Source organism: Hydractinia symbiolongicarpus, chromosome 4, assembly GCF_029227915.1.
Source record: "Hydractinia symbiolongicarpus strain clone_291-10 chromosome 4, HSymV2.1, whole genome shotgun sequence".
Taxonomy (NCBI): domain Eukaryota; kingdom Metazoa; phylum Cnidaria; class Hydrozoa; order Anthoathecata; family Hydractiniidae; genus Hydractinia; species Hydractinia symbiolongicarpus.
The window spans coordinates 19,228,076-19,240,985 of NC_079878.1; the positions used below are offsets into that span (position 1 = coordinate 19,228,076).

The following is a 12,910-nucleotide window of genomic DNA, read 5'->3' on the forward strand; positions in this document are numbered from 1 at the left end:
CCCCCCCCCCCCCCCCCCCGGGGTTGCTTAAGAGTGGAAACGGGCGTTTAATAAAGACTGGGCGGTTTATTAATACTCTCCAATTAGCGGACATCTTCTTTTGCCCGTTAATTAGAAGTGTCCGCTATTTAGAAACTCGACTTTTTTGGCCCCAAAAAAGGACCAAAAAAGAGTTCAAGCTAGATGGTTTACAGATAAATCAAATACACATACAGTAGAGTCTCCATAACTCGAACCTCTATAACTCGAATCTCTCCTTAACTCGAACAAATTCGTTGGCACCGTGAAAATTTCCTAATAAACTCTTATAAAAAAACCTCTACAACTCGAACCTCCATAACTCGAATCTTCCCTTAACTCGAACAAATTTTTTTGTCCCTTGGAGACTTTTCTCTCCATAACTCGAATTTTCTGACATCATAATCAAAATTCGAACAGTTTTCCTGATAAATTGGGTCTAAAAATCTTGTTAATACGTGTTTTGCAGGCCTTATTATTAATTCGAATGATTAATGATGCGTCATCCAAACCTTTCGAACGTCTTTTTCGAACGTTTTCGAGAAAATCTAAAGAATTTCAAAAGAAAGACACTCTCATAACAATGTCGTCTGTGGCAGGATCAAAGCGTCGAATTGACAATAAGTCGTGCAAAATCAAGTACAAAGCTCTTAAAGCGTTGGAAAAGGGTACTGCGCCAAAGGATGTGGCAAAAGAGTTTAAAATTCCTCCAAGCACCCTGTCAACTTGGAAAAAAAATAAAGAAAAGATTTACAAGCAGTTTAACAACGGGCAAACATCGAAGAGATCAAAGCCAGAAAAATTCAAAGATGTGAACAAAGCTGTTCATAAATGGTTACTTATGATGAGGAGTGAGAATATCCCAATCAGTGGCCCGATGCTGAAAGAGAAAGCTCTTGAGTTTGCCGAAGCGTTGGGTGTCGAGTCATTTCAAGCTTCTCAGGGGTGGATGGCTAAATGGAAAACCAGGTTAGTTGACTAAGATTTTGTTTGTTTATCTTCGTGAAGATAAAATCTAAAAAAATGTTACAATAGCTTTGGTAGTTGTTTTTTCAAAATATAAATAGACTCTCTTTCAGAGAGGAAGGATAATTTGCAAAAGGATGCAGAAAGAGCGATCAACGAAGATGACGACCCTTTTAAAAGTTTAACCAGCAAAGTAGAAGAAGACCCAATTCCAACCCTCGATGCTGAACTCTCTTACATAAAACGAAGGTTTCCTGACCACATTGATCCTGACTTATCAACTGAAGATTTCATTGATTTTGACATTGAAGTCAGTACATCCCATGGGCGTCTGAAGACTGCTGACATCATTGCTGAGATCACTGGGACTCAAGACGAAGAATTAGAAGAGGTCGACGAAGAAGACAAGGAGGAAGAAGATAAGATCACAAGACCGACGGCCGAGCAAGTGCGTACAGCTATCAACGTCCTCGAAGACTTGAGTATTTTTTCACATTTTGGAGAAGAAATGATAGCTTCCCTGAGGGACTTGAATCGTAATATCGCCAAAGATTTTGATATGAGTTGTAAGCAAACAGTTATCACCGACTTCTTTTCTAAATAAACATTAAAAAATTCATTAAAAGTGTATTGTTTTGACTTTCATTAACCTAATAGCCCCCTTAAAGTTAGACTTAAGATTAAATATAACGTTTTTATCCAGCTGGTTCACGTAAAGGGAGGATATTGCGCTAAAAGTTGAAAACCTCTACAACTCGAATGTCTCCATAACTCGAACGATTTCCTTTTCCCCGTGGCTGTTCGAGTTATGAAGACTCTACTGTATTTCTTTCTTATACGTTATTAAAAAAATCGTCAAGCTTTCCATTTATTCGCGGATTTTGAAGAAGCAGTTTATTGATACGCCCTTGTAAATGAAGTGCCACTTAACTTTTTCAACGCAGTTTGTAAGTGTCACTGGAAAACATGTGAACAAAGGGTAGGATATAATTCCTGTTAAATATACGTTCCGAAGACCACAAAAGGCAATTGAGTGGATGAAGAGGAAAGCTCATTTCGTGCAAATAAAATTGTCCACTAGTTAGAGTGTCTGCTAATTGACTGTCCACTATTTAGAAAGTTTTGTATGAGGTTTTGACCGTGGTCTTGGCGGTGCAACGGAATTTTTCCATTAATTGGAGGTGTCCGCCAATTGGAATGTCTGTTAATTGGAGAGTTGTATAAGCAATTAAGGTACCTTCCATGCAACACCAATATTTTTATATCACGGAAGTTATGAATAGAGGTAGTTAAAAAAGGATATAAAGAATTATTTGAAAGTCAAACGACTTTATTACTTTATTTTTCCTGCTGGTCAATTATAACAGAACGTTCTTAGAAGTATTCTCTATAGGTTTCTTCCTTATATAATCTAGAATCCATGTCAGTTGCACTCCGTCCTAAAAGTCTAAGAAACACTGGAGGTCGCAATATCTAAAATAAAATTGCTCACTGTGTACCATGTTTTGAGCTTTATTAAACTAAACACATTGTTAGAAACAAGAACTTTCGTGGTTACAGGTTTACAAAATTTAAAATCTAATTTAGCAAAAACAAATTTAGCGAAACATCTGTAACAATTACACCTTCGTTTCCAGGAATTTTTGGCGTCGTTGAGCATTTTATGGCCAATATATGTCCAGATGACCAACATTGGTGAACTATTAGAAATTTTATGTTCTAGCAACACAAAGTAAACATTGTGACGATATGCAAGAAAAAGTTATCTAGGTAACGATAAGCGATTTTATGTGTGAAAAAAATGTTTCTCCCATATCAAGGAGGCAAAAAATCGTAGGGACGAGGGTGGTAAGAATCCTCCAGCCAGACAGCTACCGAATGTTACTAAGGGCAGGCAGGCAGGCAGGCGTGTCTGCTTCCTACGTTTAGACGCTGCCGAATTGTCGAATATTCTGCGATTTTGAAAGTTGTTACATTCATTTAGGAACCATAAGCCAATGTGAATGATAGCTATTTAAAGTTGTGTGTTACAAGAAAACCTAAATTAAAAACGTTAAAAAACAAAACTGCCAGATCAAATTGCGATTATTCGTAAAAAGAGATTGAAAATTTAATTCAGACTTTAATTGTCTTAAAGTGTTGCTAATTTCCAGCCAAACTCAGTTACTAATAAAAAATAAAATAAAAGCTAGCCTAAAAAGACAAGCTTTCATACCATTATACTTGTATGTTATGTAAATTTTAACAAAAAGGGTATATTTATGTTAACAAAAAACAAACAAGTTTCAACCATTTTAAAAATATCACTTTCTCATTCCAAGGCTTCATTTTTTTCTACAAGAAACAATTTAGGCTATGTTGCGTATTCTTCACGTAAAGAATATACAAAATATATAAATAAAGCAATGAAAAAATATTGAATAATACAAAGATCTGTCATTCACCGTAAAAAGCGATAATAACGATGAAATGAAACAAAATGTATTTTTATGCTAGTAACATTTGCTCACTCAATTGTTTCACCGTACTTGAACCTTGCAATACATCGACAATTGTGAGCGCAAACTCAAATGCGGTACCAGGTCCTCTACTTGTAATCAAATTTTCATCACGAACAACCCTTTCCTCCGAGTATTGATAATCTGGAAAGCAAATCATTTGATTTCAAATTAATGACTTTAATTTCTTTCTATTCTTATTCACACAATAGACTGGGTACTAAGTACCATTTTACAGTTCCTTTGAGTCATTCACAACACGAAATAATTTTTTATTCAATATGATTTTATAACTATGCGCTTTTTTGTCTCCTTAATCGTCTCTTTATAAAACAAGAATTTTACTTTTTTTCATAAATGGATATACTAATGTACTCCTTAGGAGAAAATACCAAACAACGTATAAATGCCATTTCATACCCTGACCAGCATTCCTAACATACATGCTTGCTCGTTAATTTTCTTTCAAAAAATGCATGACAACATAAACAATTTTAGAATTTATGAGGAATCAATATTTTTGGGAGATTGTTCCATTCTAGCAAAAAGTAGATTTAAGTGGAATAATTGTATTAAATAAGTGTTTTTTAAATCGTTTTTTTTTTTCGGTGGATGTAAATATTTTTAAACATATAGAAAATAAACAAAAAAACAAAAAAAACATATTTTTAATTCTTTGCCCTCTTCCCTACAAATAATTCAGCTTAATAATAGAAGATTCCAACACACCGTGAAATTTCTCTTTAAACGTTGGATATGACGTCACTCGTTTTCCTTTACATATTCCATGAGCTGCTAAAGCAGTTGGAGCTAAACAAAAATAATCTGACATCATCTTCACACAGTACAGAAAGATCTACCTAAACATTTCTCTTCCGGCTGTTGCGTATAAACTGTTAAAAATATGATAACTAGACATATTTCTTACACTGTTATTCGTACAAATTTCAGTGCAGATTCAATTTGGCGATGAGGAAACATGATTGTCTTGGAAAAAAATTTAGCGTTAATTTGATTTGAAGGAGATAAATTATTCTTTTTACACGCATTTTGAAATTTCTACAAGTTGAAAATTTACAAAAAAATAGTATGCAATAGGGCAAAGAAAACTTTTTCAAGGGAAAATGTTTTATTTAAAAGTGTAATAACAGAATTGGTAAGACGAGTTAAAAAAAATCGCATTGATTAATTCAAAAACTTAAATTTTTCGTTGCCAGTTTCCCTAGTTTCTACTCACCTGCACATATCGCCGCTATAAAATTGCCAGCTTTGTTTTGCTGTTCCACTAGTGTCTTCACCTCTATAGACTGAAATTACAACATCAAATGTTATCACAAGTAAACACAAACAAAAAATTTAAAAAATGTAAAAAAAAGGATTTCTTAAGTATTATTATGGTAAATAGAACGCACAATCCATTATTAATTTTTTAATCTCACGAAACTGTTTTGACACGTACATACAAAAAGTTAGCAATGTGTTTAAAGTACCTCTGCCAGCACCTTTGCACTTCTACTCCTCCAGGAAGCACAACAACATCAAAAGTTTGCTAGAAAAATACAACATTTCTTGCAACATAATATATCATTTGCAAATAATACTTTTACAAAAATGTTTCGAGGGTGTATAATGGGTCTTACAGTCAGAGTTAAAAGCTTTTAATATGTTTTTATGCTGTCTGAGATGCCTTAAATATACTAAAGGCAAAATTGGACCTGACTGAAGACTGGTAAGTTTTCGATCAGTATGGTTTACTTCCACAGAACATTTGAGTGGACTTTAAATATCAAGGTTTGTTTGTTTATTCTTCCTTCTCACATTTGAGGATATGGTAACGCCTTTGACACACACTCAGTATATCTAAAATATCTTCAAATCCCAACGAAATTTTTTTTTTGAACATATGTGTTCTAAAAGATAAACAGGAAGCCCGGGTTTTATAAGAATTTCTGCAAAGAAGCCAATATAGCGTAACAAGTAAGGAAACTTTAAACTAAATGATTCAACACGAAGTCCAAAACCCGGTTCATACCATGAAGGTAATTCTTGTGCTAATTCGCTTGTTATTTGTCTGCGATAAAAATTATATTTGTTGATGAATTGTTATTTGCATGTTATGTGCTTCGAAGTTATTCAACAAATTAGATAAGAACATGCAAATATATTTCAAAACCTTTTTATATCTTGCGAATTGCGAACACCAAAGCAACACTGATTGATCTTTCTTGATCTGTCTTATGATGTTTTAATAGAAAAAAAATTACTGAGATTTTCTCTGTTAAAGAAAACGAAGCATAGAGCATAAAACAGTTATGCCAAAAATTAACAATTTTAGAAGAGGAAAGTTAGAAAAATCGCTGTCTTTAGTCTAATTTCCTTTACGCTGTACGCACTCTTTGATTCTCTTTAAAGAACAAGTTTTTAGATAATTTTTTTTTGGTTTAACTTCAGTCTTCTTTTTATTATGCGAAACATTAAAAAATGTTGTGTAGAGCATATCCTGATCATAAAAATCCATAATTAAAAAGTCAAGTCTTTATTCTTATGAATTCGTGTTCTATTTGATGTAAACAAGTTTTTAAAAAAAATCTTATTCGCATGCAAAAGAATTAAGTTTTTACATAAGAGTATTAATCGCATTGATGTTTGAAGTATTATGAGATGTTCTTTGAAAAAAATATCACCGCATCTCGAATTAAATTTGGTGTTTGTAGTAAAACGTTAGTAACCTTCCTTTTTTTAATACATGTCAAAAGAATAATAGTAATAAAATAAAAACATATGATGCCATTTAGTTTTACAATATTGAAGCTAAATAGTTAGGCTTGACAAAATATCATAAGAAAGTTTGCTTACAAAGTTGTGAATATGACAAGATGTCTGCTGCATGATTTAGATTTTTTTAAGTATTATTAGGCTACTCCCATAAAGGTTTTTTTTAGGAGCAACAATACTATTTATAGTGAAATTAATGTTATCCACGTCTAAGAGCGTATTTTAAAGTATTAAATGTGAAACAGACAACTGTTTAAAAGAAAAAGATTTTAAGACCAACATTAAAAATAAAATATATATGTAAACTAAACTATCCAAAAATTATTTTGAGAATTTAACACAATAAGAACTCCTCATGTAAAGATAAAAATCTTGTTTAAGTACAGATAATTTATTGCAAAAACAGAAATGAAAAGTCCTTGCAGGCTAAAAGATTTCGGATTTTTGTTCGTGTTTAATTTTGTTCCCTATACCTAGGTCGCCAGTAGCCTGTTTTATACAGAACTTCTACAATGTTGCTCCGTTATTTGAAATAAATAGGTATTATCCCGTGGTATTATCTTGAACTTGCAAAATGTTTCATGTAGTACAAATATCCAAAAAGTGATTTGTGAAAATAAATACTTAACATTGATAAGAAAGAAACGAAGAAGCTTTCAGCTTATCAATTTGTTTGTGATGTAAACATAGCTTTAATATTTTGTTATAATAATTATTTTTAAATTATTGTATACTTTTGTTTTGTTACTTAGCAACGTTAAATTTGCAATTGTTGTGTTTATACGCTCTGTCATGAGAGAACTTTGTGTCCTTTTCTTATTCCTTTTTCAATACGTGAACCAATCAGATAATTCTATGAAAATCTTTGGGTTTCCAGACTTTAAAAAAATGTATTGACTATTTGATTTTTTGTGTTTCTCTTTTGCTAGCTGAATAAACACAACTATATGCACGTCAAGATTTTTTTTACTTAAATGCATATATAGTGGAGTGTTACTATTTTTAATAATATCTCTCGTAGACGGGAGTTAGATATACATAAACATGTCTATTTAAATATTGAGTTTTTCCTCATCTAAAAGATGAAATAAAGAACAAAAACATGACGTCATTCTTCTTATCAAATCCTGAAAAGCCGAAACAATATTATTAGCAATCTCCTTGAAACTAAAAATCAAAAAATGCAAACTGTCAGCAAGGGATTTGCCTGCTCTCTCTCCCTTTGTTCAGTCTGCAATAGATTTGCATGCTCTTTCTTTATCTGTGAGAGTTTAGTTGACATGTATGCTCTCTTCCATCTTTGAGCAATTTAGTCAGTAAGGGGTTGACACGCCCTCTCTCCATCCGTGAGAGATTCAGTCTAAGAGATTTGCATGCTCCCTCCCATCTTTAAGATATTAGTCAGCTATGGCTTTGCATGCTCTTTTTAATTTTAAGAAAATCCTTCAGCAATGAGAATGAAACTCAAAACGATTGTTTGATTATTCATTTATTTACTTATTTCAGCCTGATCAGTTTTATGCTTACAAGTTGCTTCGTTTTTGAAGGATGTGAGCCTCGTATTGAAGGATGTGAGCCTCGTATTGCTTTAAAATACACTGTTATTTGAGCATTTTTGGATGGCGATCGCACACGACGATTATTTTACGATGTTCTTTTTAAATAAAATCTCTTTGTGTCAACTTTTACCTCACCTGAATCTCCGCAGGAGGCTTTTTGGCGCACCAGGATGCTTGTACATAGTTGAGAATAGAAACATTGTAGCTATATAAAATAACTATTTATGATAAAGGATAATCATATCCTATATATTTATAATCATTACAAAAAAGTTTTATTTCGCATGTACGTTATTTCTGTACAAAATTTTATCACTTTCGCGGGCAGAAACATTCGTGTATCAAAAAAAACAAAATTTTGAAAAACGTTCGCGAATGAGCAAAAAATAAGATTTTTATATATTTTTTTGCTCTGTTTAAAGTAAAAAAATAGAACTGATTGTTTTTCCTTTAACTTCCCACTCAGAATCAGTTTCGTCAAAGGTTTTTCTATCTTCACCCAATGTACCGTTGCACTTTGCTACCACATAATAATTCAAATTCTTCTACCGTAACATCAGAAACGGCTAGTAGATGACTATTCATTTGCCTGTCATACCTCCTTGCTGTCATCATCACCCAACATTGGGTCGATGTCACGGCAAGGATTTATGCATGTCATCTTCAGTCAGCCGAGCTTAATAGGATCTCAAACATAGCAAAACCTTTCCAACCATCGATAATGTCTTTTCCTTTCCCTTCACGAACCCGGGAATGCGTTTGACTGTTTTGCCGTCAAAACAGTACACGAAAAAGGAAAAAATTGTAGGACATTCACCTAAGGAGATTTCAAGGGTAACCAAATACCTTTTGAATCGTGATTTCACTATTTTGTAAATTATCTTACCGATAGTGCAAGGAGGGCTAGAAATTCATACGAAGTCGTGGTTACTTCACGTGCAACAACGCTACAATCAAAGCTGACTGCCCGTTTTATGGAATTGGCCACGGATCTTTATATTAAGCCTGCAGAAAACAGAGCCATTGACAACCTTTTTAATTTTGTAATGACTTTACCCCCAATCGTGAACAATCCACCTGTTTTAGGTCAAAAAGAAAGCTGCGACAAGTACCGGAGGAAATAAACATATTAGAGAAATGTTTAGAATGGCAAAAGTTATTGTAGTAATAGATTGATAGACTATGTATGTAGTATGTATGTAGGTATATATCGCATAAAAAGGTATAGTTACAAAAGTTTCCATAGACTTATATAATATACGTAACATAATACATATATACATATATAATATACGTAACATATACATGCAATACCACGGATTAATTGCAACTTTCCTTACTAAGCCAGTATTTGACAAAAACTTTTGCGTTTACTGATTTTCGAAACAAATTTCCCGGAAAGAACTTTCGCAAATTCAAAATAAGGTTCATATTCGCGTGAAAAACTTTCGCGAATGGGTAAAATCCAAGAAAAAAAATGCATTCGTTAAATCACATCTCGGGTATTTACTGTAATCAAAAATGTATAAAATATACAAGGTTAGGCTAAGTAAATTTAATTATCTCCCTCTTCCCATTCTGAGTCAGTATCGTCGTCACTTTCTTGTATCTTGCTTCCACATAACACTTCAAATTTCTCAACTGTGACATCACAAATTGCTAAGAGATGGCTATCATCAGATTGCCCAACATAATTACTCAGCATCGGATCTATATCTTGGAAAGGATCAATCGATGGCATTTTGCCTGAACCGAACAAAACCAACAGAAGACATAGCGGTTGGAAATCTGTTCAATTTCGTCATGATGTTGCCGCCTACAGTCGTTACACCGCAAGCCCCCGGCAAAAGGAAGAAAAAGACTGCATCCAGAAGCACTACTGTTTCAAATAATCGGGACACCCGAGAAATGCTCGCAGCTCCAAAGAAGAAAAAACACCAAGTGTTATTGTAGTTGACGACGATTAAAGTAGAAACAAGAAGCCCAGCGGCTTTAAGATTTCCGTCATTAGTCTGAAAGATTTTGAAATTCAAAATAGACCTTGAAAACGGAGAAATATGGGGTAAACAAATCACGAGTATCACAATTCTCAACTATTTTTTTAACTAACCTACAATGTTAAAATACAACTCAATAAATAAAAAATAAAAATTTTACATAGCTATATGAAGTATTCTAAAATAACAGTTAAAACTTTAACTGGATATTTTTAAAAGTGATCAGGAAAATTTTGGAAATTCCAGAATACAAAAATCTTGCTACGTAAAAACTTGACGATTCGAATATAATAACTTCTGAACGAGCTCAATTTGAATGATGAAGTAGTTCATTGTTTATTAATTCAGCAATAAATACATACATATTACTATTTCAGTATTTAAGGCTTCAAAATTTACTCTCTTGTTGAAAATTTTTGAAAATGCTGGTGGTGCATGGTTTGATAACAGCTGACCTGAAAAAGAAAGTATGTTATAAAAATAAGAAACATGAATACAATTTTACCATAAACTGCATTAAAACCAGGTTGTTTAAATATTGTCTCTTTTTTAACCTCTCTTTGCCTCTTTGATTTAAAAAGGGAATTTAATACAAAGATACAAATCCATGCGATATGATGCACAAGTATATTTAGTGAGATTTTTAAAAATCAAGTCATTTCTAAGAAATCTTAGAAAAATATTTTGTGATACTTTGGGTTGATCTCAAGAAAGATTTTCAAGCAAATTAGACATAAGGAGAACTGATAATTAGCCAGTAACAGAATAGTTAGCCGTTTTTAATGGCGCCATAGCTTGGTGGTTATAACTCTGGCACTTTGTGCGGGAGAACAGGGTTCGATTCCCCTTGGCGGCAATTCAATATTGGTGAGTGAATGCTACCATAGCCCTGGACTAGGACTCCCATCTAAGCTATGACCTTTCCTGGAAATAATAGACAGGATTTGTAAGGGTAGCCATATAAAATATACAGACATTCTACTTATCTATGCAGAATGATTATATATACGGTGCGTACAGTATAATTAGCTGCTTATACAGCTACTTATACGATATATATCTTTTTACTTAAATTTTCACTTTTCTCCGTTATCGATCTCCCCATAGCCATCTATATTTATATAGATCAACATAAAGTTGTGCTTCAATTAAAACCAAGAAAAAGAACAAGAAACGATTTTGCAAAAAAGATATAATTTTACTGTAGCTTGCAGTACATATGTCGTCTATATTATTAGAGCAGTACATATGTCGTCTATATTATTAAACAACAAAACTATTCTGATTTCAAGGAAAAACATGACGCAGCTAGCTGTAAAGAACACGAAGAAGCTTTAAGTTGTTTAATAAACAAAAACATGCTTGTCGCATAATTTTTTGTTTAGACAGATATGCACCAACACAACACTTATTTCTTCAAATTGGAGCTTTGAACATTTATCAATTAAATATGCATCAAGTTTTACTTCTCATGTACAAGATGAAACAAAACATAACACCAAAATTGTTTACTAACCAATAGACGATATCGCAGTTGCCGTAAAATTTGAACTGCGCAAAGCATTCTGGGATTGTTCTGGGGATGAAAATAAACAGCGAAGCGATTTTACGGTCTTTCACAGCGTTGCCTTGAGTAAAGAAAGATATCGATTACATTATTCGTACATTATTACATTATTAGCAAGATATATTTTATTGAATTTGGACCGTTATGGGTAAAAATGATTACTGTGCTGTATATGGATGCAGTAATGGAAGAAACAGTCCCGATAAGTGAGTTTAATATATATAACTCTCCCACACTAGCTAGCTAGCTGGCAAAGCAAGTTCTACAAATATTCAATGACAGTGTTTTCTATGTTTGTTTGAACTATTTGTGGTTTATCAGTCTATTTCAGCTCTTTGGATGCTTGATAACTCAAGTCATACAAATACCCATGCTAGGAATTTTGCTTAAATGCTTCATTTTTAATCTGTCTTCTTTTATTTTCACTTCTTCAGGTTGATCATAATGTCTCATGTTGGCATTCTACGATGGCATTCTCCTAAAACTGAGAAAGATGCTAAAAGCTTGGAGAAGGCTTTGAATCGGGGTGGTAAATTCAAAATCTCTATGTCAACGAAAGTTTGCTCGAACCATTTTGCTGCTGGGTATTGTTCCGATATATGCAGAATACCGACGTTATATATGAAAGGTTATCAATCAAATCCGACGAAACGTTCACTACCAACTGAAAGATCTTCACTTTTACCACCACCTAAAGCACGGCAAGTTTTTCGTGATGGATCTGATGACTTGAATTTATGCGACGTACCATCACAAACACCTTTTTTGAACGGCCATGATTATGACAACGCCATAGATAATGAACAATGTTCTCGTAGTAAAATTTATGAAAATTGTGATTCGTGCACTTCGAAGCAAAACAAAACTGTTACCATTATACGTCAACAAATAAAAAACAAGCTCAAACGTATTCTTCATACAAATCTAAAAATACTTGGAAAAAACTGTTGTCGATCACACCTTGTGGAACAATTTCGTTCATTTCAAAATGCTATGGTGGGTGTGCTTCAGATCGGTATATAACAGAAACTTGTGGCATTCTTGAGAAAATTAACCCCGGTGACAACTTGATGGCAGATAAAGGTTTTAATATAAGTGATCTGTTGGTTGGAAGAGGATCAAAATTGATTATTCCTCCGTTCTTGAAGGATAAAATTCGTTTTACCAGAAAAAACTGCAATCGAACCTCTAATATAGCTAAGGCTAGAATACACGTGGAAAGGGCAATAGCTCGAATCAAAGACTTTCGTATACTCCAAGGTGCAATACCAGTTACAATGAAAGATTTATTGGATGATATTTTTGTCATTTGTGCTGCCATCACTAACTTAGCTCCACCTCTTGTGCCATTGTAAATGTTTTAACCTTAGGTATTTTCAAGAAAAAAAATTGTTAATATATTCCATTGTGTGATCTTTCACGTCCTACATTTGTTCACGTCCTACTTTCGTGGTTACAGAATTTTCAAACTTGTCTGAGAATCTTATTTTTTTCCTTGGAAATCTCAATCGATTCTCGAAATATGCAAAA

At 33.3% G+C, this 12,910-nt stretch overlaps 2 protein-coding genes across 2 annotated transcripts in view; both read left to right on the forward strand.

The window, feature by feature from the left end:
* Positions 1–1,150: 1,150 nt before the first annotated feature.
* The window catches only part of LOC130641672 (tigger transposable element-derived protein 6-like), a 34,297-nt gene continuing 22,537 nt past the window's right edge, over positions 1,151–12,910 (forward strand). Inside the window, exon 1 of the mRNA XM_057448582.1 lies at positions 1,151–1,716. The gene's annotated coding sequence lies outside the window, so the exon portion shown is untranslated. The remainder of the gene's footprint in view (positions 1,717–12,910) is intronic.
* On the forward strand, positions 11,447–12,780 carry LOC130641669 (uncharacterized). The gene is made up of 2 exons (XM_057448579.1): positions 11,447–11,586; positions 11,815–12,780. Exons 1-2 carry the CDS (start codon positions 11,525–11,527, stop codon positions 12,401–12,403), a joined length of 651 nt encoding a protein of 216 aa, XP_057304562.1. The 5' UTR covers positions 11,447–11,524; the 3' UTR covers positions 12,404–12,780.

Coding starts and splice junctions, on each gene's coding strand:
- LOC130641669 (XM_057448579.1), top strand. CDS start 11,525: ATGGGTAAAAATGATTACTGTGCTGTATATGGATGCAGTAATGGAAGA. Junction 11,587..11,814: donor GGAAGAAACAGTCCCGATAA/GTGAGTTTAATA, acceptor TCACTTCTTCAG/GTTGATCATAATGTCTCATG.